Here is a 27,311-nt window from a genome sequence, read left to right on the forward strand (position 1 = left end):
TAGTTTGGCAAAATAGTTTATTCCAGATGGAAAAAGGTTACCCCTAGTTTAAAACAAATCTAGCAAACCTTGGTAAAGTATTTAACACAGTAAGTATATGAGTATACAGATGATAAAAAACAACACAGCAAAATGTACATGTATATATAAGCCACATTTTAATGGTTTGATGTGTCAACCTGAAGTTACAATTACAAAGGAAAATGATTAAATGGAAGTTATTACATTGTAACACAGTTCTGTAATCAGTGTCTCGAAGTACACTATTCTAAAATGCATCCCCAATATCTACTGCATGTATCTAAACAAGCAGTGTTAATTAAATGTTATTTTTTTTTAGTACAAAAATCCTTTTCTCAAAAAAGGGCAATTAATGAAAGGCCTTTCCAATACTATAAACTTGACTGAAAACTTTCACCTGTCATTCAGCAGAACGAAGTCTGTCACACACCACAAAATGGAAATATACCTCACTCAGGTGTACAATTAGTCATTAATTCATAGATGTTGCAAAACATGCTAACTTTCAATTAATTAAGTCTACTTGTGGAGAAATATTACCACCTGATGTGCAGTTATAAATGTATTTCAATTAAAATGTCTAATTGTTGTACAGTAAAAAATTCGACTTGCTGGCTTAAGTGAAAATGAGCAGTAGTTGGATAAGAATATCTCACTCCATATTCTACACTTTTAAGTATAAATTTTACTTAAGACTTCAAAAATTCTATCCTTTCCATGCGCTCCCTTTTGTATTTATACTGAATAACATCATTTTTTATGTAATTTTGCTTAAAGAAAGTTTCTGCAAATTTTCAGATGCAAAAAACCATTGAATTTGTAGTCTCAATTACAGACTTAAAATGTTAATGAATTTCGACCTATTGCAGAAAATGTGTGAAATAACCCTTGTAGCATTACACTATTCACGCAAGAAATTACAACATGTTTGTGCAAGAGTAGCAGTTACTGTTTATGAGTTGTACATGCATTATTAATTCAAGAAATTACAGATGCATGTTAATGCAAGAAATTACAACATGTTTGTGCAAGAGTAGCAGTTGCATGTTTATGAGTTGTACATGCATTATTAATTCAAGAAATTACAGATGCATGTTAATGCAAGAAATTACAACATGTTTGTGCAAGAGTAGCAGTTGCATGTTTATGAGTTGTACATGCATTATTAATTCAAGAAATTAAAGATGCAAATTAATGCAAGAAATTACAGATGCATGTTTGTACAAGGGAAAAGCCAAAAATAGTTTGAATATAAATAATGAAATTAAAGTCAAAAATGTATAGAATTATGCAATTTGGCAGGATTCAGATATAAAATAATGTTTATGAGATTATCTCTATACCGATGTTAATCTTATTTACACAAGTAACATTTGATAATGATACATTTCTAAAAATCATTGAAAAACAAAAATTGTACTGAATAATGTAAATGGATTTGACATGTTTAATTAGTCCAATCAAAGTATTATTGTTTTTTAAGAAAAAAAAAAAACCCTGTCCATACACTGTACCTAACTAACACTTGTAGTACAAAATTTAAGTGTTTTGGTCTCATTATGAGTAACATTTAGTAATTTTTGCCAGTATGTCCCTGGTATTTATTTAGACCTATCAACCAGCTTAACTATTTAATGTGACATTTACCTACAGGTCTACAGCCCTCCTGCCAGTATCTACTTCCTTAGGAAATTATCCTATAACTGCCGAGGGCAATCAAGTATTAACATCTAAACAGTCAGGATACCAGAATTTTAAGGATTTCTTTGTTGTTGTACTAAATTAAAAATCTCTTTAAGCCATTACACAACATTTTGGTAGAAATTATGCAACAATCGTAAAAATGAAAATTTTATAATGTCAGTTATAGAAGTTCTTGTGCAATTTTTTAAGCATGATATCAAACTGGAAACAAGAGCACTGTCTTGTGGGTGCAGACGCTCATCTGATTTTTTTGTCTCTTGTATAATAGAAATATTGACCTAATCCAAAAGGGGCCATAATTCTTGCAAAAAAGGGATGTAGAGTTACGGTACTTGCTGTGCAGAGTCAGCTTTTAATGGTGAATAAGTGCTCCAAGTTTTAAAGCAACAGACCGTTAAGGAGAAAAGTTTACCTAAACGCAAAACTTAACCAAGAAATCTGATATTTTCTAAGTCCAAAAGGAGCCATAATTCTTGCAAAAAGCAGGATGGAGTTATGTTTCTTGCTGTACAGAGACAGCTTTTGATGGTGAACAAGTGTTGCAAGTTTTAAAGCAATAGCTTTGATAGTTTAGGAGAAAAGCTGACATAAACACAAAACTTAACCAAGAAATCTGATTTACTAAGTCTAAAAGGAGCCATAATTCTTGCAAAAAAGTGATGTAGAGTTACGGTACTTGCTGTGCAGAGTCAGCTTTTAATGGTGAATAAGTGCTCCAAGTTTTAAAGCAATAGACCGTTAAGGAGAAAAGTTTACCTAAACGCAAAACTTAACCAAGAAATCTGATATTTTCTAAGTCCAAAAGGAGCCATAATTCTTGCAAAAAGCAGGATGGAGTTATGTTTCAAGTGTTGCAAGTTTTAAAGCAATAGCTGTGATAGTTTAGGAGAAAAGCTGACATAAACACAAAACTTAACCAAGAAATCTGATTTTCTAAGTCCAAAAGGGGCAATAATTCTTGCAAAAAGGAGGATGGAGTTATATTTCTTGCTGTACAGTGTCAGCTTTTGATGGTGAACAAGTGTTGCAAGTTTCAAAGCAATAAGTTTGACAGTTTAGGAGAAAAGCTGACCTAAACATAAAACTTAACCAGGCAGTGCCAACGCTGATCAAGTGATGACAATAACTAATCATTTTATTTTTAAATCGGATGAGCTAAAAACAGCAGAAGATATATACTTGTGTACAAATATTATATTACTTTGTATTGTTACCCTCAAACAATTACTGACAGACTTGCTATTAAATCACGAAAACTGTTAATTAAACATAGTGAACTATATAAAGTCTTGAGCAAAGTGATATGGAATGAAAACAATGGATAGAATGTCAAAATATCAATAATATAGTTTTAAAATCAGTAGGCCAATAACACATAAAAATCAGAATGTATTGAGTATATTTCTTTTCACACAAAGTAAATATTAAATGTAAAAATATTTGTTCATGAAAAACACAATTTAAGTAGCTTCAACAGAGCTGTTTTTGTGTAAATGTTATTTGATTTTTTTTTCCGGCTTACCATACACATCCCTTCAGTTTACAGGATAAATAGTTTTGCAATCTTCAAATAATTGACAGACCCCTATATAAAAACAGCTGGAGCAAATAATATAGAAAACATCTTACTATATTAATTGTCAAAAACAGCAAAAGTCTTCCTGGTTCATTCTTATATTGGTTGTCATAATCTACAGGCACAGAGGTTTCTAAGTAAATTGTTTGTTTGTATTTAAGCTAGTTGTTAAGTATTTTACTTTAGTTGGAGGAGCTGGGGACCTACAGTTAGACTCTTGCTTACACCTGTTTTTATATAGTTATTACTCAGTTATATGCAGACAGCAGAACTCTCATGAGAAACCCTGTAACATCAAACATGTAACATACAAGAAAATGACGGTTCACTATAATGTAGGGGATTACTCTTGCTCAAAATCTCTTTCATCAAGTGAATAGTAGTGTGACAGGGTTTTAAACTCTGATACCTGCACTGAATGTAAATTTATTGCTTGGTAAGCCTCCGAGTCCATTACAGTGCTACTTCCTCTTATTGCTACAGTATACACTTCCAAAATGTATAAACTGGGTTGAATTTCAGACAAACAACAGTTTTATTTTTCAATTTGTGTGCAAAATTTATATCTCAGTAGTTAAATAGTACATATTTGGCTTGTAACACAAATGAAAAACTGAAAAGTAATACATTTTGTATAGATATAATTACATTTTCTTGCATTGTGATGCACACTGGTTAAATGTAAACAATGGAATTAAGTCTGATGAATCAATTACAAGAAAATCCTTTACAGATGCTGTTTTAAAGGTTGTTGCAAAAATGCCAACTTATGGAAAGAGTTTGATTAACCAGGTGTTCCCAGTCTGTTGCCATTTCAAATATTATCACAGTTTTGCCAACATCAAGTGATTTGCTTGGTGACAGATATGACTGACAGAGGCTGTGTAAACCAAGCTATAGTTTTCAAATCTGATATAAATGTACAAAGGGTTGATCAAGAAGTAATGTCATTGCATCCATGGCAAATCTATTCACTGTTGTATAAAAATTAAGTTTACATCAATCAATTCTGATTATATCCATGCATGTTATTTTCTAGGACTGTTAAACTGAGGAAGCATACTACCAAACACAAAAAAAACCTGTCTGTTCCATGAAAAAAAGAATAAACAGATAGTGCTCCATTAAAATTTAAAAACACATCAAATCATATGAAATATTATTGACATGAAGTAACATCCTTCTGCCGTCTTGTCATTAAAATTTAAGTGACACCATCCTAAAGTTTGTTATAGTGCTGACGTTTGTTACTGTTGTTGTCATTTCATAATAAATGTAATTTTGGTTCCAGTAACATTACTTCTTGATCAACCCTTGTATCAATTAAAGTGAAATGCTTGATTTGCAGCTGGTACCCACTGGTTGATAACAAAACACTAAAAACTCACTTAACCTTACCAAATCTAACAATATTTGCAAAAAGCTGAAAATTATTATTGTAAAGGTTTCAGAGATCCTTCAAGATAATAAAAATATTAACATAAAAAATATGAAGGCCAGAACAGAGAGATGAAGTACAAAGACATACGAGGTTGCCATCTCCTTGTATTGGTACAGTATATAATTATAGGACTTAGTTCCTTATCACAATAAGCATTGAAGGTTTCAGTTTCAGAATGCTGCAAATTAATAGTCGTACACATTCAAAATTTACTTGTAAAACAAAAATCTTAAGTTTTAAACTTGCACATATATCTGTAGCAAGTCAATTAAGTTTATCGAACAAATTTCAGCAGACCCATATCATTATCTGGTCAGTGATTTACTACATGTACATATACAAGTACTGAAATCACAACCTCTCTATCATAAGCCTATATACAACAGTACTACAATTTTATGATATATGTTGACAGGGATGCCTACTAAAACGTCTTTTTTCCTGCCATCTTTGGAGGAAATGTTCACTGGGAGGAAAGTCATCCCCATTTCCAGATCCTCCCTACCCCTAACCCCACACTCTAGCCCCACCCCAACACACCCAACTTTGATCTGATAATGAGAAGAAAAATATGAGAAAAATAGCAACAACACAATTGGAATACAATAGTGATGAGCAAAATGTACATGTTGATACATGTAGCTGACTGTATGCACCACAAACAACTGGCAAGATATACTGATTCGATGATTTATACCTATATACATTATACCACAATTCTTACACTACCAGCATTACTACTATTACTAACATAGAGTGTCAAGGAGACTGAAGTTGCTCACCTGAGCCAAAGAAAATTATTTCATTCTACTTGAACTTTCAGCTAGTTCCTGAATAAAAGCATTCTGTTACATACTTCTGGCATTGAAAATGAAGTATATTACATACAGATTTCAGTTTAGAATGACACATAAAATCAAGGTGTTACTGAGCAGATTAAATATACAGCAACTATGGCATACATGGTAATGTATAAGTCCAAACTTAGTTTTCTCGTAACCTAAGGGGTAAAATAGTGTTGTGACCAAATACCCTCATCAGTTTCTTTTCCAATGTTCACAACTTCAACAAACACTTCATGACAAGACCATTTAATAAAACAAGAGGGCCATGAAGGCCCTGTATTGCTCACCTGACCTATTGACCTAAAGATCATCATGATTAACATTCTGACCAAGTTTCATTAAGATATGGTCATAAATGCGGCCTCTAAAGTGTTAAATAGCTTTTCCTTCAATTTGACCCAGTGACCTAGTTTTTTGACTACACATTACCCAGATTCTAAATTGACCTAAAGATCACCAAGATTAACATTCTGACTAAGTTTCGTGAAGATACAGTCATAACTGAGGTCTCTAGAGTGTTGACAAGCTTTTCCTTTGATTTGACCTAGTGACCTAATTTTTGACCTTACCTGACCCAGATTTTAACTTGACTTATAGATCATCAAGATTAACATTCTGACCAAGTTTCATTATGATATGGTCACAAATTTAATGTGGCCTCTACAGTGTAAACTAGCTTTTCCTTTCAACTGACCTGGTGGCCTAGTTTTTGATCCTACATGACCCAGATTCAAACTGGACCTTGAGATCATCAAGATTAACAATCTGACCAAGTTGCATGAAGATACAGTAATAAATCTGGCCTCTACAGTGTTAACAAGCTTTTCCTTTGATTTTACTTGGTGACTTAGTTTTTGACCCTGGATGACCCAATATCGGACTCATGCAAGACTTTATTGAGGGTAACATTCTGACCAAGTTTCATTAAGATTGGGCCCAAATTGTGACCTCTACAGTGTTATCAAGCTTTTCCTTTGTTTTGACCTGGTGACCTGGTTTTTGCCCCCAAATGACCCAATATCGAACTCGTCCAAGATTTTATTGAGGGTAACATTCTGACCGAGTTTCATTAAGATCGGGCCAAAAATGTGACCTCTAGAGCATTAACAAGCTTTTCCTTTGATTTGACCTGGTGACCTAGTTTCTGACCCCGGATGACCCAATATCGAACTCGTCCACGATTTTATTGAGGGTAACATTCTGACCAAGTTTTTTTTAAGTTTGGGCCAAAATTGTGACCTCTAGAGTGTTAACAGTCAAATTGTTGACGACTGACGACGGACACAGGGCGATCACTAAAGCTCACCTTTGAGCACTTTGTGCTCAGGTGAGCTAAAAAATTATAAATAAAACATGAACTTTTATGAACATATACTTTTAACAATACTTTTCAAATAAAGTGAACTTTTCCAAAGTACTGACAGACAAAACTCCGCCTACTTACATACCAAAGCTTTGGTTCAGGTGAGTAGAAAAAATACTATAATTAGATGATGTCTCTGATAATGCTGTATGGCCATCTGTTACTGTTAAATACATGTTAAATACACAGATGCAGCTTAAGTACACATAACAATATTGAATTACAAAATTCCAGATCAATAAAGAACAATATAACAAGTATTTCATATAACAAATAAATTTTGTTCATATATTTTTTGTTCACAACTTAGTAAACTTGTTTTAGACCATATAACATAACAAACAAAAACAATAATAAATAAAATACAAAAACCTTGACCCTGATTTCTTTGTTTTACAACATTCCCCACATGCAGTCAATATACTGTTTAAAGGGGCACACATCCAATGTTTGCAAAAACAAGGGCTGTCCGTAAGACGGCACGCTCGACTTTTCTCAGTGCTTGACTCTTAATTAGAGCTTTGCCAGTAAAAACTTTATAAAACTTTAACCAAAAAAATTCTAAGTTAAAAAGGGGCATAACTCTGTAGGAACTCAAAAACAGAGTTATGGGGGTTATTTCTCCTGGTGTAGACTTTGATAGTAAATAACTATTTTAAGTTTCAAGTCAAAAGCTTTGATAGTAACAGAGATATTTGACTTTATCAAAAACTTTAACCAACGCCGACGCTGGCACCAATGCTTGGGCGAGTCCAATAGCTCTTAAGACTACTTTTTCTTCGAAAAGTCAAGCTAAAAAATCAATATTTAGAAAGTACTTCACTTGCTAGTAATCATAAATCAAACTTAAAGCAGACAATACCCAATGCATTTAGGACAATCACAATGTATACAGAAGACATTACTGTAAAACATATTCTAATATGACTAACAATGCTTTAATCATCACAACGATATTTATGTTGACGTCACCTCAATGTGATATTTAGCGCCATGTATGCATCAAGAAATTGCGCTTTCTAATTTCATGAAATATTTTACTTAATCACATGTTTTAAACAAAATGTCACATTGCACAAATGTGTTGATTAATTTACACACATACTGAGTTAGTTATTCGCTTTGCTGAATAATTCGCAATAATTTTCGCCCGATCTGAACTCTGCCGCAAGACGTATTACCATTTCTGGTCCTGGCGTGTATAAACAAAGACCTACTATTGGCGCCATGCCTGCGCGAAGAAACAGTTCCATCATATTTGATATAAATTATTCAATAAAGAACATATTAGAATCGAAATAATTTATAGCAAAACAGTGTTTTATCACTATTTATACATTCAGGCGGTTATACGTCGCCCGAAATAATTTCACTTGGGCTGTGCCCTCGTGAAATTATTATGCCCAACATATAACCGCCCATCGTGTATAAATAGTGATAAAGCACTGTTTTGCTATAACTTGTTTCTTTAGTAAACAATTTAGGTAAAATCTTAGATTTAGCTAAACTTTGTCTCATACACATTCAGCATTGACTTAGATATAGGTGATACACAATTTTGTATGGGCGCTGCAACTGTTCATCTGGAAGCATGAACCTTTAATGAGTCAGGAATATAAGATCTTTTCTAATATGTAGAGATATGGAAAAAATATTAGTTAACAATAAAACCTTTGGGAAGTTCATAACAATTCATCATGCTGTTCTACTCACACCATTGGTATTTCAATTTCTGGTGTATAAATACTAATTCATATACTAACATAAAATGGTATCACAGAGCTGAGAATAACAAAGTATATACATGTATATTAAATGCAATTAAAAATACAAGTTTTACCTGCATCAGTATCAATTAACACAAGAATATTGCAAAAATAGCTTATGTTTGAGATGACAGTAAACTGTGCCTCATTTTATCCACTAATTAACATCTTGTATGAAAGAGATGTGGAAAAAGATTACTATTTCTGATACAGGAATCAACAGTAGCACATGCACTAAAGCACACCTGTATATGTGTCGCATACCAAAAACTTGCATTTTTAATGGTATTAAGTATAAAATGTTGATAACACAGAAATTAAAGCATAAAAATACCAGAAAAACAAGAACAGATATGTGTGATTTATTTTCACTAATTTTGCGTTTTTTTTATTGTTTTATGAAAACTCAGATTCCAATTATATTTTTGGCAAAACATTCTAGCTTGCATGAAGATAAAACATCAAATACCAAAGACAGTTTTAAAATTTTCCGAAATTTTGACACCATGAAGATATCAGCTATAACAATATTCTGGTCAAATTGGCAAGATGATTTCTCGCTTTCTCCCTAAATTTCTACACAATTTTCTTTAGCATACATATCACAACCTCTGCTCTAAAAAAGCTTTCAAGTGTCAGTGTTACCGATACTGACAACCACTATAAGACTAGGATAATCCACTGTTATGTTAGGGATAATCCATTATGTTTTGGATAAACCATTGTTATGTAAGGGATAGTCCATTGTTGTTAGGAATAAACTGCTGTTATGAAGTTAGGGATAAACCACTGTAATGTTAGGGATAATTCACTTTTATGTCAGGGATAATTCACTCATGTTAGGGATAAACTACTGTTATGTTAAGGATAAACCACTGTTATGTTAGGGATAATTCACTCTTATGTTAGGGATAAACCACTATTATGTTTGGGATAAACCATTATTATGTTTGGGATAATCCACTGTTATGATAGGGGTAATCCACCATTATGTTAGGGATAAACTATCGTTATGTTAGGGATAATCTTTTGGTCTTACAATTTACAGGTACAAAAATCATTATAGACCAACTTGTCACTCTTATTGAAATTTGGTGACCTGTGGAATTTACAGTGGAAATTACAATTATACACGTTAGTTCTGACAATTATACACGTTTGTACTGATCTAGACAACCTGATACATCTAAAACATAGAATGAAACCAGTACTGAGTAGGTAGTTAATGCATACTTAAACCAGTGTTATTAATAGGATACACTGTTCATTCATTCACAAACTCATAATCACTATCATCCAGACTTATGTTTGTGTAAACATTTCCATTGTTCCTCATTTCTATTGGGCTGGTTTCTCTATTATCCCTCAGACTGATATCTTTATTTACCCTTGAACTGGTTTTCTTTTTACCCACTGGACTGGTTTCTATTTCATTTTCTTCAGGCACAGATTTCAGTTTGGATTTTTTCCCAAGTAATCGGGTGGTACCATTTGGTATGATTGTCCCATTCTGTTGTACTAGGTTTGTAACTGGTGCCTGAAACACAGTCTCTTCAGTGTCATCCATATCTATCAATCCTGAAAGACAAAAATACATGCTTTTCAGTGGATAATCGAAATATCAGAGTGAAATACATTTGGTATTTTCTAGGTGAAAAATATCAAATATACTTTTTCACTAGTAAGACACTATACAAGAGGCCAATATGGACAGAAGTCACTCATCTGAAGAGAACCTTAACCCTAACTAGGTTTGGTGAAAATCCTTTAAGCTGTAAAAAAAGTTATTTAAAGGTTTTCTTCTGTATTTTGCTGTCACGCACCAAAAACGCATAACCATCAGAAGAAATCATTGAAAGGTTTTCTTATTTTAACTCTAGTAGCCTCTAAAAGGGCCCAAGTGCCCCCATTTGAACATATTTAGCATATGATCTTATAATAATGTTACAGACCAAGTTTGATGAAGATCAGTCAAGTGGTTCATGAGGAAAAGTACTTTAAAGGTATTTCTATTTAAAGCTCTAGTGGCCCCAAAAGGGCCAAGTGCCCCCAACTGAACATGCTTGGTAAAGGATCGTATAATGATACTCCAGACAAGATTTGATGAAGACCCATTAAACAGTTCATAAGAATAAGTTATTTAAAAGTGTTTCTATTTTTAACTCTAGCAGCCCCTTAAAGGGCCAAGTATCTCTAACTGAACAAATTTGTTAAGAGGACCTTATAATGATACCACAAATCAAGTCTGATGAAGATCTGTTAAGCAGTTCATAAGAAGAAATCATTTAAAGTCATTTCTATTTTTAACTATAGCAGCCCCTAAAAGAAAAGGGGCTAAGCGCCCCCCAAACTGAACAAATTTTGGAAAGCCTCATCAAGCGGTTCATGAGAAGAAGTACATTAACAGTATTTCTACTTTTAGCTCTAGTGGCCCCTAGAACGGGCAAAGTGCCCACAATTGAACAAATTTGAGAAAGGACCTCAGGTTTGATGAAGATCCATCGAGCAATTCATGAGGAGATGTTATTTAAAGGTATTTCTATTTGTAACTCTAGCAGTCCCTAAAAGGGGCACAAATGCCCCCAATTGAACAATATTGACGAAGGACCTTATAATGATGCTACAAATCACGTTTGATGAAGATCTATCAAGCAGTTCATGAGAAGAAGTCTTTTAAAGGCATTTCTATTTTTAGCTCTGGTAGCCGTTAAAAGGGACCAATTGTCCCCATTTAATCAATATTGGGAGAGGACATTATAATGATGCTACAGACCAAGTTTGATGAAGATTCATCTGAAGATTCATGAGAAGAAGTTGTTTAAAGGTATTTCTAATTTTAGCTCTAGCAGCCCTTAAAAGGTGCCAAGTGCCCCCATTTGAAGAAAATTTCTTATAATGACGCTACAGACCAAATGTGATGAAGATCCATCAAGCGGTTCATGAGAAGAAGTTCTTTAAAGGTTTCTCTATTTATAGCTCGGGCCTAGGTGAACCATTTGAACAAATTTGATAGAGGTTCATGCCCAAGATGCTACTGACCAAGGTGTAATTCTGACAAGTAGTTTCAGAGGAGAAGATGTTTAAGTAAAAATGTTGATGCAGGATGCAGGACGACGGACCAACCACCTATACTAATAGCTCATCTTGAACAAAGTTCAGGTGAGCTCAAAATAGGTTATTCAAGTCTAACATGAAACACAAAGAAAATTTGTTTGTTTTACAGGATCAAAATATCTTTCACTCTTGAACACCATATATTCTATTTTCACTCGTGGTTATGCCACTTGTGAAAAAACTGCATTTGGTGTTCACTTGTGAAAGATATTTCAATCTTAAACAAGGCAGTCTGAAAGACAGCTAAATCCCCCGCCATTGCTAAGGATAGTGAAAGGGTAAACCTTTGATTTTAGCTGTGACCTTGACCTTGAACTGACATGGCTGACTCATGAATTCTGCACAACGTCTTGATGAGGTGATCATTTGACCCAAGTTTCATAAAAATCCTTCAAGGGGTTTAGGAGATACAGATCTGAAACCTTTGACCTTCAGCTGTGACCTTGACCTTGAGTTGACATGGCTGACTCATGAGTTCTTGATGAGGTGATCAGTTGACCCAAGTTTGATGAAAATCCTTCAAGGGGTTTAGGAGATACAGAGTGGACACAAAATGGAAGGCTCAAACCTTCGACCTTTAGTTGTGACCTTGACTTTGAGCTGGCATAATTTCTGCACATCGTTTTGATGAGTAATCATTTGACCCAAGTTTTATAAAATTCCTTCAAGGGGTTTAGGAGATATAGAGCGGACACAAAATGGAAGGCTCAAACCTTTGACCTTCAGTTGTGACCTTGACCTTAAGCTGACATGGCTGACTCATAATTCCGCACATCGTCTTGATGAGGTGATCGTTTGACCCAAGTTTGATAAAAAAATCCCTCAAGGGGTTTAGGAGATACACAGCAGACACAAAATGGAAGACTCAAACCTTTGACCCCAAGTTGTGACCTTGACATTGAGCCGGCATGGCTGACTCATAAATTCTGCATATCTTCTTGATGAGGTGATCATTTGACCCAAGTTTTATAAAATTCCTTCAAGGGGTTTAGGAGATATAGAGCGGACACAAAATGGAAGGCTCAAACCTTTGACCTTCAGTTGTGACCTTGACCTTAAGCTGACATGGCTGACTCATAATTCTGCACATCGTCTTGATGAGGTGATCGTTTGACCCAAGTTTGATAAAAAAATCCCTCAAGGGGTTTAGGAGATACACAGCAGACACAAAATGGAAGACTCAAACCTTTGACCCCAAGTTGTGACCTTGACATTGAGCCGGCATGGCTGACTCATAAATTCTGCATATCTTCTTGATGAGGTGATCATTTGACCCAAGTTTTATAAAATTCCTTCAAGGGGTTTAGGAGATATAGAGCTTACACAAAATGGAAGGCTCAAACCTTTGACCTTCAGTTGTGACCTTGACTTTAAGCTGACATGGCTGACTCATAAATTCTGCACATCGTCTTGATGAGGTGATGGTTTGACCCAAGTTAGATGAAAATCCTTCAAGGGGTTTAGGAGATATAGAGCAGACACAAAATGGAAGGCTCAAACCTTTGACCCATAGTTGTGACCTTGACCTTGAGCCAGCATGGCTGACTCATGGGTTCTGCACATTGTCTTGATGAGGTGATCATTTGACCCAAGTTGTATAAAATTCCTTCAAGGGGTTTAGGAGATATTGAGCGGACACAAAATGGCAGGCTCAAAGCTTTGACCTTGAGTTGTGACCTTGACCTTGAGCCGACAAGCTGTTGACCCTAAGTTGTGACCTTGACATTGAGCCGGCATGGCTGACTCATGGGTTCTGCACATCGTCTTGATAAGGTGATCATTTGACCCAAGTTTTATAAAATTCCTTCAAGGGGTTTAGGAGATATAGAGCGGACACAAAATGGAAGGCTCAAACCTTTGACCTTCAGTTGTGACCTTGACCTTGAGCCGACATGGCTGACTCATGGGTTCTGCACATTGTCTTGATGAGGTGATCGTTTGACCCAAGTTTGATAAAAATCCTTCAAGGGGTTTAGGAGATATAGAGCGGACACAAAATGGAAGGCTCAAACCTTTGACCCTAAGTTGTGACCTTGACCTTGAGCCGGCATGGCTGACTCATGGGTTCTGCACATCGTCTTGATGAGGTGATCATTTGACCCAAGTTTTATAAAATTCCTTCAAGGGGTTTAGGAGATACGGAGCGGACACAAAATGGCAGGCTCAAACCTTTGACCTTGAGTTGTTACATTGACCTTGAGCCGACAAGGCTGACTCATGTGTTCTGCACATCATCTTGATGAGGTGATCAAGTTTCATGAAAATCCTTCAAGAGGTTTAGGAGATATGGAGCGGACATGAAAGTATTACGGATGGAAGGACGGAAGGACGGACAGAGACCATTCCTATAACCCCCCACGAGCGGGGGATTAACAAATAAATATCCACTATATATACTGTGAAATAAGTAAGTAATATTCACAGGGAACTATTTTCACTGATTAGTCAATCCCACGGAACAAACAAAATTCACAATCATTGAATTTTTAAAGAAATGAAATATTTTTTTCTGAGTTCATGCGAAATGAATGACGGAACAGGATCAGCAAATCCATGAATTGTGCTAGCGACTCATGTTTAATATGCCAATCTTATTCTGTCCATGGTTCATACAGACCTTCCCAAAAAAAATTCAAGTAGTTTTCAAGTAGTTTTCCTCCATTTTCAAGGACTAAAATGGGAGCAATGTCACTGTTGCTGAGACATGAATTAACCAATTTAAATCCAATTTAGGACAAAATTAAACAATGTAACATAAGATTTACCTTCAACGCATCGCGGATAAATTACACAGTGTGAAAATCACTGGAAAGAGCATAAAACCCGTAAAGTACAGTATCATACTGTATTATCGCCGACTCCGTGGCAGGCCCTAATGGCGGTAACGGTTGTTTTTTTCCATCGTTTTTTAGTTTATTTTGGTCTGTTTATAATGTTTGTCCGTTTTCACTTCGCACCTGACGAATTTAAGGACTATTTGCCATCTTTTGTACGTTTTTTCCTAAATTCAAGTAGTTTCTGACTGTTACAAAATTAAAGTAGTTTTCAAGGAGTAGGCATCAAATTCAAGGACTTTTCATGGCCTGTGCGAACCATGCTGTCATTGAGACATTTTGCATGAACTCCGAAAAAAAAAAATCATTTCTTACATTTACAATATATTTCCTTTCCATTTGTAAACAAGGTTATGTTATAAACTGCACATATTTTGTTGCATTTAACATTAAAATCAGCTTCCCATCCATTTTGTTCCCCAGACAGAACAACTGCGACATCATCTAAGGAACATTCTCCCTGACTATATGCAGACGTTGTTGAAACTTTGGCACCTTTCCTTTTGCTGTTCATACAAAATAAACATCATAATTTTCATTGAAAAAGATCAGGATGAATGTAAATATTAAAATCCACAAAATCATGCTCACATGAAAGAGCTGCCTAAACCTTTACATTTAAAGCCCACGAAATTAAATTATTTCACAGTATTACAGACATCAACACAAAAGAAAGGTGTGCAGCTCAATGATAATGTGGCAAAACAGATTTTCATCCAGTGTTTTCTTAATTATTAAATGCAACATCTATTGCTTGTTATAATGTTATGAAGACAGTAGTCAATTTTAGTTAAATAAATTTTATGTTCTGCTTGTATCTTTTTTTGTATTTTTCCTTGACTCAACTGGTTTAAGATATGAACTCTGCTTGCCCAGTACTAGTGCCACTATATAATACACACTTGGGTACTAGCTGAGAATTACTTAACTGAAGAAAGTTTGTATACCTGCTGCTTCTAAATCGTACTGCGGAAGTGGTGTGTCTCCTTTTATTAAATACAGCACAGATCTTGTTGGCCACAACAAATGTATCAACACGATATAAGATAACAAATCTGCTGAATATGTAATGCCTGTAAATGAAGAGAGTGATAGAATTCATATAATCCTAAGGTAGTGAACACGTCACATAAAAGTTATTTTCATGTAAACATATTCAAAATGAAAAACAAGAGTTGCATAATTTAATACCAAAATATTACAGCATAAATCAATAAAATATCTCGTTCCTACACTTGTGGAATATATCTGTGTTAACACAAAAAAAAAGATCACAAAGGTATAAAATAATCTTGTCAGATATTTTCTACACTTAATAGCGTCGAAATACAGAGCAGCTTCTTTACAGTGAACACCAAAGGTTAAATGTGTTTGCTGTATAAAGCATGTTGCTTTGTATTAGTTAATTTACTTGAATGCGTTGTTGGGTTTAATGTTGCACCGACACAATTATAGGTCATATGGCGACCTTCCAGCTTTGATGGTGGGGGAAGACCCCATGTGCCCCTCTGTGCATTATTTCATCACGAGCGGGCACCTGGGTAGAACCACTGACCTTCCATAAGCCAGCTGGATGGCTTCCTCACATGAAGAATTAAACGCCCCGAATAAGGCTCGAAGTGATTTGAAGTCAGATACCTTAACCACTCGGCCACAGAGGCCCCCAAATTTACTTGAAAATTCTATTAATGAGAATGAAAGTATATGAATTATAAACTTGACATGTTGCTTTTCTAGGTATACTGTAATTATTAAGAGGTATTTGTTTATCAGAAGCTGCCTGTTATGTAATACTACTTTGTTCTATAATCAGGGTAAATTGATTAAACTGAAATTTTAATGCTTAAAGTTTAGACTCACTTAGAATTGTTTTGTATCTCCATAAATGTGAAATCTGTGATGCTATAATGACCAGGATAGGCAAGTAAATGAACCACACAAGATAATATGCCCCAAACTGCTGGAAGAATTCCAGTCTATTTTGATGTTGACTCTTTTGAAATGTGCCTCGTAATGTAAGGAAGAACCAGACCATGACAACAATACGGAAAGAGACTATAAGGTATCCTGGCCACGAGTTCCACTCATCTATGTTGACTATAATATCAACTTTGGTCTGAAAAGATAATAATATTAAATACAGTCAAGCCTAACTTAAGCAGACATTGAGTGAGTAAAAAAGTATGGATGCTTAAGATAGGTGGCTGCTTAGGACAACTTGCAATTAAAAGGAATTGTCAAGTTGGCAAGCCAGCTGTCTGACTATTTCAGCTGTCTGACCATTTCAGCTGTCTATTTCAGCTGACTGACTATTTAAGGCAAGTGACTGCATAACACAGGTGGCCTACAAGGCAGTTACAACTGTACAACTGTATCTGAAAGCTAAGTCCTATAACTACATCATAATTATCTGAACAAGAAAAAAAAAAACTGTGTTGAAGAGCACAAAAATAATAAAGTACCTAAAACTGTTTTCCTTGAGATACATCTGAACTTGTCTAAAATGCTTTTGAGAGCCAAAAGTGGTATTTATTCACAGGTAAATTACACTGTAAATTAAATTAGAAATGAAAATGGTGGTCTTTGTTCACAAGTGGTCTTTTGCAAATGATTTTTAAATAGACTTCAGGGAACATACTTTTCTTTAATATATATATCAGATTTTTTTTCATACACAACATTTCTAAAATGATATCTTTGTGCTTTAAGCGCAAAAGTATATCGAAAAAGACTTTACTTACTAAGTTGACAATGAAGAACAACGCATTTAATGCTGTATAATTTCCCCAAAAGAAGACAAGAAATCTTTTTGCTGTTAGTTTCATACTGGTAATGGTCCAGCCTTTGGCAATTAACAACAGTATCAACATAAACATGCATTCCGAAAATGTCCCCAACAAATTACCCAACACCTTCAGCCATTCCGCTCCGACTCCATTGATGCAAAATATAAGCACATGTAGAAAATTTAGCACAACACCAGCATATTCTGTTGAAATACACACAGTTAATAACTTTGTTATTGGATGTACTTGTTGTTTGTAGGCATATATCCATATAGGCAAAGTAATTGTATAAAGCACCGAGAATAAAGCATAAATTTCAAAGACATCATGCATTTCAAAAGAAAACTGATGTTCGAATGGATTGAGATGTTTGGATGCTGGGTCTCCATTTACAAGCCAGATGTCATAGTCTATTTCTATGTTCACTGAATGATTGGCTGCCCAGTTACACTTTTGTCTCTCCCGGTGACAGGCTACCATGCTTAAGTACCAGAACCTGAAATGAATAATATTCAAAATTATTAGAAATGGCACTGAATTAACATGATAAAGGCAAAGTGCAAACTGATTTAAAACTTTCATTTATAATTTATACAGGACAGTTTGATGGCAGTTACAGCCTGGACCATATGAACTAAAGTTTAAGGATACTGATTAAAAGCAGGATGCCAATTGCTAAAAGATTTATGCATATTATTTCTCCAAAATCTATAACGTGTTTTTATTCATTTTAATAGCCATTGTATAAATTGATTTATTTTGTTCTATTAAACAGTATTCATTCATATAAAAAGCTGGAGCAACTAGAAGATGCTTTTGTAGAAAAGCACGTCTCCCCCACTGCTTGGTCGTACAGGCAAGAAGTCAATAGGGGACAGAAAGTCATCTGGAGACACTGATGGTTGGCCGCAATAGGGATAATCTACTTGGCATGTCCAATCATCCCACTAAATTTTAACATTCTGGGCCTAGTGGTTCTCAAGTTATGAATTGAAAACAGTTTTCCATGTTTAGGCCCCTGTGACCCTGATCTTTGATCGAGTGACCCCAAAATCAGTAGGGGTCATCTACTATGCATGTCCAATCATCCCACTAAGTTTCAACATTCTGGGTCAAGTGGTTCTCAAGTTATTAATTGGAAAGAGTTTTCTATGTTCAGGCCCCTGTGACCTTGACCTTAGCTTATGTGACTCCAAAAACGATAAGGGTCATCTACTCTTTAAGCCCTATCTTCCTATGAAGTTTGAAGGTTCTGGGTCAAATGGTTCTAAAGTTATTGACCGGACACCATTTTCCATCTGGTCCCTGTGAATTTGACTTTTGATCAAGTGACCAAAATAAGCAATAGGGGTCATCTACTCTACATGTTAAATCATCCTATGAAGTTTCAACATTCTAGGTCAGATGGTTCTGAAGTTATTGATCAGAAACGGTTTTCCATGTTCAGGCCCCTGTGACCTTGACCTTTGATCTAGTAAAAACAAGAATAGTAGGGATCATCTTCTCTGTAAGCCCTATCACCTATGAAGTTTGAAGGCTGTAGGTCAAATAGTTCTCCAGTTATTGATTGAAATTAAAGTATGAAGGACAGATGGACCCTGTGACCTTGACCTTTCATGGAGTGACCCCAAGAACGATATGGGTCATCTACTCTGTAAGTCCTATCACCCTATGATCTTTGAAGGTTCTAGGTCAAATGGTTCTGAAGTTATTGACCGGAAATGGATTTCCATGTTCAAGTCCTATGACCTTGACCTTTAATTGAGTGACCCCAAAATCAATGGTGGTTATCTACTTTGCATGACAAATCATCCTATGAAGTTTCAACATTCTAGGTCAAGTGGTTCTCAAGTTACTGACCGGAAATGGTTTTCCATGTTCAGGCACTCCATGAAAGGTCAAGGTCACAGGGTCCATCTGTCCTTCATACTTTAATTTCAATCAATAACTGGAGAACTATTTGACCTACAGCCTTCAAACTTCATAGGTGATAGGGCTTACAGAGAAGATGATCCCTACTATTCTTGTTGGTGGAGTGACCCCAAAACATTGGGGTCCCTACTCAATAAGCCCTGCCATCCTATGAAGTTTGAAGGTTCTAGGTCAAATGGTTCTCTAGTTATTGATCGGAAATGAAGTGTGACAGACGGACGAACAGACAGGGCAAAAACAATATGTCTCCCCCAGTGGGGAGTGGGGATACATAAGGATACTATTCGATATTGAAACAAGTGACAGCACCTAGCAAAACGGAAGCTTCTCAAATGTTTTGGTAATGGCCATATAGGGATGACAACTTACCAAGGAGGGTGGGGATCATGTTTTATTTCTACTAAATTTGCAATGAGGTTTCAACAACATTATTTTAAAAGCAAACATACATGATGTGAACCTTTTAGACAGCAAAGTGGGAGATTGACATTTCAAAAGTGGGAGATTGGGGTGGAAAAGTGGGTGATTTTGTACGGAGCAAAAAGAGTACATAAAAACACTTCAATTTCGATGAACAATACACAATTTAACTTAATTTAGCACTTTATTTAATTATTTATATTACTTTAATAAATATATTATTTGTTTTATACACAGTTAAACAACAAAACATATTGTCTATTATCAGTCTCATTGACACACATAGTTCTTTATATCACTGGTTTTGAATCAATCATCATGTAGCAGTTAGTATCACTTTACTTTTTCTGGTATGTCAACTTGACAAGCATGCCTTCTTGGCCGATTTCACTAATTCCTTTGAAATGTTCAACCTGAAACACTCTTTGTCACTATCTAATTTCAATGTCAACAAAGAGTTCAATGTTCTGTTTGTCAGATTTCCTCTTTGATCAGTCTGTATTTTTCTCAACTGAGAAGCACCTCTCTGTTTCAGCATTGCCATGTGGCAAGGAAAGACTGGCCAAGGCAACGGCTGGAAGGTGCTGGAATCTGTTGTTCCCGTTGACAAGTTTGATGACTTCCATATCGAGCCAGAAGGAATCCAGTGGCATTACCCCATGACTGAAGTTGGTAGTTCTGCTTCTGGACTAAGTTGGTAATCGGAGTACTCTTCTACAAGCGGGTCACAAGGGAGGTAAACTGTCTGGCGAGAGCCACAACTGAAATAAGATGTTTTTATGGAAATTACTAGAAGAATAAACATTATAATATATAGAGATAGTACCTAAGTTTTTCAAATCATAGGTTTGAAGTTAAAAAGCTTTGAAATGAAGACAAATGTCCATATATTTCTCAAAAACAGAAATATAGACAATATTTTAACCAGAAGTGTGGAGTTATGAGCATTTAATATTTTCATGTTAACGAAAATTTTGTGATCAAGGAAATGTAACTCTTCTTGAACATGGAGAGCATACACATCAAAGGGACATAATATAGTCAATATTTTCTAATTGGGTGCATTTGATTTAACATTCAACTTTGATCTGGATTGCTAAATAATGATATATGATACTATGTGCTAAAAATTTAGAACATCTGGAACAGTCTATTAACAGCAAAACTATGCTTTAGCAGAATTTAAATAGTTAAGCTCTAACTGGGACTCGAACCCAGGACCTCTCACACCTAAGGCAGACACTCTACCACTTCCCTATAACAGCAGTAGCTAATAGCTATGCAGTTTAATTGCTGGATTACATTGCGTTAACTGGAACAATAATCAGTGAACTCCGGATTATCGGCGTATTCGCTTTGTTACCTAAAGGCAATTTTTGTGTAAAGAAAAAATATAATCTAATACTGCCAACGTCATAATTGGTCAAATCTGCCCAAATTTCTCTGACGTGTTATTCAGAGTATGAACTTACTAACTGGTAGTACCAGTGAAATATTACTTACACTGAATCTTTTATATTTGCCCTTTTTACAGCTGTCGAACGGCAAAGACAGTGAGTTTTGTCCAAATATAAGTAATTATTTTACCAGTTTTGAGAGGATTTCAATTGATGGGAAATTACAGAATTACAGTTACAAACTAAATACCTTTCTGCAACACATGGAGTCATTAGCATTCACTGTCAATCAGTATTATGACTAAGATCGACTGTCATTCATTCATTTCAAAGTTTCATAGACAGAGTCCGTTGTTTACTTTTTGTATCGAAATCGGTGCACTTGTAAAAATCACTTTAGTTTGAAAAATCAAAGTATGCAAAGAGCTATGGTACGGTCTCTATAATATAGATGTCTAAAAAATGCAAATAACACAAGTTGACAATCTTCTACATTCATGAATTATCTTTTACAAGATTTGATTAATTTCAAGTAGATAATGTACACATGTCTATTGCCTTGCATATTTACAAGACTTTGTTTTATTACATATCTGATGATTTATGTTTCTGCAAGATTTGGGCTCATTTCAAGCAAGGTACCGTTCGACTCTTATTAATCTCATAATTGCTTACCATTTCCGCGACACTTCGAATCAGTTGGTCCTTTGATCTTCAAAGGCATCCGTGTCATTCGCAACAATTGCTAATGACCAGTTTAATATGTGTTAAAAACAAAAGTTACAATACACGGTATGTCACAGTTTATGTTTTGACATGGTCAATTGAACACAGACTGGTTCATTTTTCCCGATATCCCAATTTCCAGTCTGCAACAATCCGCAAATTATGTACACCAGTCAGTCATGCGTGATCTGAACCGGTGTTACAGTTGATTATATCACGTTAAAAAGTCCTATAGATGAAAATGTTAAAAATCGGGAGATTGTATTTCCCGATTGTGAGAGTCGGGTTTTATAGTCCAAATCGAGAGACTCTCGCCTAAATCAGGAGAGTTCACATGTATGAGCAAAAAGTGATCATGCACACTGGTGAATACATCATGAAAATCAATTTTTAAAAAAATAATTTCAAATTCGGGTTAACAGATAAGATATTTCAAACAAACTGTCTTTGTGGTCATGCCACCTGATTTCCTTCAAGAAATTATTTTAACTTATAGCATTCATCTTAGAATTATGATATGAATTTAGTTACTACTATATTCAGTATCAATGTCAGGGTTTCCACCAGGCCCTAATTTTTTTTGGCCACAAAGTTTCGACGTCACTTACACATTGGGAGGTGTTTGCGTGTATATGGGGTGTGGGGGGTATTCTCATTTTAATAGTTTATTTCATCAGTTTATTTCTAAAATTTATGGGTGTTCCCAGCCGTAATTTCTTCAAGACTGTTTATATCATTCTTGATAAATAATAACTTAAAACATTTTAAAACTTTTATTTTTTCTAAATTTTTCAATATGTTTTACAAGTATAAACATTGTCAACACAAGATTTAAACATAGTAAGCCATAATACTAATAAAAGTAATACCAGCAATTGGCTACAAAACATTCTGTTTCTTTTTTTATTTATTAATACAGACATACTGACTGCTGAGACTAATACCCTCAAATTCTCCAGCTTTTCACACTTTTCCATTTTCTATATGCAGAAGCAAAATCAAATGACTTCTGGTCACCACCATCAATGTTCAATTTCATTATTAAGTACAGTGAGTTTGTGTCCAATCTGTTTCTCAGTTTAGTCTTGACAGGATTTTGCACACTAAACCCTCGCTCACACTCTACACTTGACACAGGTACACACAAAAGCTTGTAAGCAACATCAGCAACAATCCCATACATCTCTCTCTTTCTTAATGCAATCTGACATACACTGTTCGCATCATTAGCAACCTTTACCATAGTTTGACATTACATCCTTCCTGAAGCATTCATACTCATCTCTGAACTCCTCCTCATGCACATGATCACTGACAATGTCTACACACTCATTCAATACTTCTCCCTCAGTCACAAACAGCAGGGTCAAACAAACCACAGAATGCTCTCAACACCTTACTGTCTCCCACATCAGCAAACCTGTCCTTCAAATTTTCAACCACTTTCTCCCCAAACTGCCCACAACATCTCTCAGCTTCCTCTCTCTGTTTCTCACTGTCTTAATCATATGCCCATGGAACTCAAAATAGCCATTCTCACAGACAGAATCTGGTACAGATGTCTTGACATCCTTCATCATCTTGTCTTGTCTAGACTCAGTCAGCCTCAGGACTTCACTAGTGGTGGATTCCAGAGTTCCATGGGCATATGATTAAGACAGTGAGAAAAAATAGCCATTCTCACAGACAGAATCTGATACAGATGTCTTGACATCCTTCATCATCTTGTCTTGTCTAGACTCAGTCAGCCTCAGGACTTCACTAGTGGTGGATTCCAGAGACGCAGATACACTAGTGCAGTCAATGCTGCTTGACTGAAATCCCTTGCACAAGATGCTCAAGGGCTTCAATACATCTGCCAGAAAGAAAGAAACATATAAAAACTTAACATTTGAAACACTTTTCAACAAACCTTGAGCTCTTGCACCCTTGTCCTCGCTCAAAACACTCAACAAAGAAGTATAATTATCACATACTGCCCTTACACTGCCCTCAAAGCTCAACCACCTGGTATGAAAAACCTGCTTGAATCTCAAAGAGTTACTTGCACTCATCATGACAGCATTTATTTTGTCAAGACGGGCCATGTTCTTTGGGGAGTTATCAAAGTACTTGTAAATAGCATTGATGATTTCTTGGTATTTCAAAAAATATGGAACAGAATCTGCAGCCTGGCCACTAGCAAGAGCTTGGCGGTGTGAAATACAGTGGGTGGCAAGAATGCTCGGGTTTTCAGTCTTTTATTTCTGCACCAACCCACTTTTCTTTCCTGTCATGACCGCTGCATCGTCTGAAATAATTCCTGCATATTTTGTTTATCTTTATCACTGCTGCCTCGAATTTGGAAAGCTGAGCTTCAGCAGACTTCTTATAGTTTTTACTAGCCTCAATAATCTGGAGGGCAGCGAGGTGACCATTTTTTCCTAGAAAAATATATTTTGAAAGTACTGGTAAAAATCAGGATATCCGAAAATTTATGTCTGGATACTGATACAATTTTGTAATCATAGCCCAAATCTCCATTTTAAAGAATATTTATGTTTTACAAGTTAAGATGATGTAAAGATAGTCTAACAGCATTTGACAGCATCCGATATTAAAGTTTTCCATGACATTACCTTTTTAAGAGAAATGTTTTCGGAAACTCTGATGTTTGACATCGTGAAGACATTCTGACAAAATTACTTTCGATTTAAAAAAAAAACAAATTGGCAAATGGTAAAGTCAATATATTTTCTTTTTTAAATTCGAATGTGATTGATGTTTATTGATTAAAAATTAGATATCTTGTTTTAATTTCAATTTCAATCGTGTGCAACACTGGCATTTTACGTCTGTCAGGAAGCCCGAAAAACCATTTTCACATGCAAAGCAAGCGGCACTTCTGTGCTATTTGTTTCATAGATTTGGATATATGACTAAAATATGTTATGTTTGCAAGTGCATTAAACTGAAAAACGTTTCAGAATCTAAACAACATTTATTTTCTCCGACTTTACGTAGAACGAGCCATTCCTCGAGTGTAAAATACCAGTTTTGCGTGTACGAAATGCGTATACGATCTATCAACAGCAGTAACTGTTGATGTCAGGAAAGAAATGAATAATTTTGACTTACCTTTTGCTTTTTCATGGTTTGTCACATGTATTCTCTTTTTTCATAATATCACATCCAGTATTGAACGAATTTGTAACATTTGCCGAACTACACACAGAACAGTACATAGATCACGTCTGCGGATTGTAACTTAACCAGGGCCTATTGAGTTTCCAGTCCTATCTAAATTTCCTTTTTGCGCTAGCTTTTGCCCTCTCACTCACCTGACTTTGAGATTCAGTAACAATGTCTCTACACTCAAAGTCCGTAATTAAATCCTCGCTAACATTTATATCCTCTGATTGTCTAATTTGAGAAACACACATAAACTCTGAAATTTTACGCACTTTTTCTGTTTTTGGCACATTTTCGAGCTTACGTTTTCTACCCATGATTGACCTAATTCTATTCTTAAAATGAAAAGTTTGTCTGAATATTAAGTACTGTTCGAGGATGAGCTTATATAGGTGTGGTTGTTTTCCTAATATTCATCTTACGTTCAAACTGACAACATCGCTAATTATTTAAATAATGTTTTTGCGGCATAATTATGTTTTGTCTTGCATTCAAACTGGAAAACACCCAAATTACTGTTTTTCTTACAAATATTTTACATTCATAAATTAAAGTTTTAAATTTTGTTTGATCAAATTTATTGAAAACATCAAAGGTGCGATATAGTTTTATTTCTTTTGAATAGCTTCTAGATCTAACACCACCGGCTCGTGTCAGTAATTCAATTATCTATACATCGTCGGGTAATTATATAACTATAATTATGTTACAATAGACATTCGTGTATGCAACGAGACCTGCTAATCCGTTGGTTGATGATATGCTGTGTATTTTGTATTACGAACGGAAACGGCCACGGGTAATATTGATTTTTAGGCTAAACAGAGAGTCCTTTTGACAAAGTAATACACATTATAAAAATGCAATTACGGCAAAACTTTTTTTCGCCAATTTTTTCGCCATTTGCGAATTGCAGCAGAAACCCTGCATGTACAAAGTATCCATCCTAGAATTTAAAATAGAAATAAGATTATTTCCCAGGATGGCAGAAAATATTGGGAATTCCCGGGAAATATGATCCTAGAAGTCCAGTAACCGGACCCCTGGATTCATTCTTAAATGCACGATCTTACCTTGGCTGAGCCGAGTTCTGTACTTTGTATGTAAACTGGTATTTAGATTGTACATTATTAGGATTGTCTTCATCAACACACAACTTATTTTTGGGGCATGGAATCTTTCGCAAGAAATCTTCTGTTCCGTGCCTCTGGCACTCATTGTCAAATGCTGTCCTATCAATTTTCTTGAACATATTCCGACAACCTGCGGAGTTCATCAGAGTACTATTGCCATAATATTCCATAAAATATTCACTGTCTACTAAAACCAAATTGAAATAGCTGTCAAGTTTCGATGATGAAGTGATATTGCCATACACAAAGCCTTGTGTATCATCCAGCATCCCAGGGTCGGTTTTCTGAAATCCAAATCTGGCAAGGAACAGAAAGAACTCCGATGTGTGCCATGTTCCTTTTATATGGAGACATTTACCAGTTTGAACAACCAGCGAAAACGAAATTAAAACTATCCTTGTAAAATAAACTACAGTTTTCATTCTGCTTAGTTTGAAAAATATGTTTGAAGTAGCATTTTCTCTCTACACGGGAAATGTTGACAAAATCTACTCGCTTCCGGGTCAGCTTGACTACATTACAACTTCCGGTGAAAAACCCGGAAAGATGGGTTGTTTTTCTTCTTATAAAATGATAAAATAGCGGAAAGTTGATGCCTATAATTTTGGTATCAAATCATTTGAATTTGTTTTGCTTACTGAAAAAGAAAATATAAATAACATGACAAAAATATGTTACAGAGTTTTTATTTTTTACTTTCTAGTTTTCAATGATACTTGAACAGAAAATCCAGTTACAGTACAGTGTAAATTTGGATCTTCTCGCAGTCAAAAAAACATGACTGTTGTGATTCGTGCATAAAATTATGGTCATCTTATTTATTTATTTATTCTTGTTCAGCACACACAACTCTTTCAAATGATTCAAAAACATGGGGTTACCAGGCATCGAAATGTTAATGTTATATATTTTTGGAATGGATACCTGAAGCAGGTCATGTGCTATTATATATAATAGCATAATTGAATGCGAAGTTTTTCTACACTTAGCAATTTTAGACTTAAAAGCGTATTTGTTGACAATCCGATTGGCATGACTTATAAAAATGATTTTCTAAATGTTTTATTTGTCCTGAAACTCTA

At 35.2% G+C, this 27,311-nt stretch overlaps 1 protein-coding gene across 1 annotated transcript; it reads right to left on the bottom strand.

The window, feature by feature from the left end:
- On the bottom strand, positions 1–26,839 carry LOC123536561 (uncharacterized). The gene is made up of 5 exons (XM_045319864.2): positions 26,170–26,839; positions 17,406–17,946; positions 16,525–16,780; positions 15,612–15,737; positions 1–10,294 (listed from the first exon to the last, which is right to left on the bottom strand). The coding sequence occupies exons 1-5, from the start codon at positions 26,649–26,651 to the stop codon at positions 9,981–9,983; spliced, it is 1,719 nt and encodes a 572-aa protein (XP_045175799.2). The 5' UTR covers positions 26,652–26,839; the 3' UTR covers positions 1–9,980.
- Between the last annotated feature and the right edge of the window lie 472 nt (positions 26,840–27,311).

Source organism: Mercenaria mercenaria, chromosome 1 (genome assembly GCF_021730395.1).
Source record: "Mercenaria mercenaria strain notata chromosome 1, MADL_Memer_1, whole genome shotgun sequence".
NCBI classification, from domain to species: domain Eukaryota; kingdom Metazoa; phylum Mollusca; class Bivalvia; order Venerida; family Veneridae; genus Mercenaria; species Mercenaria mercenaria.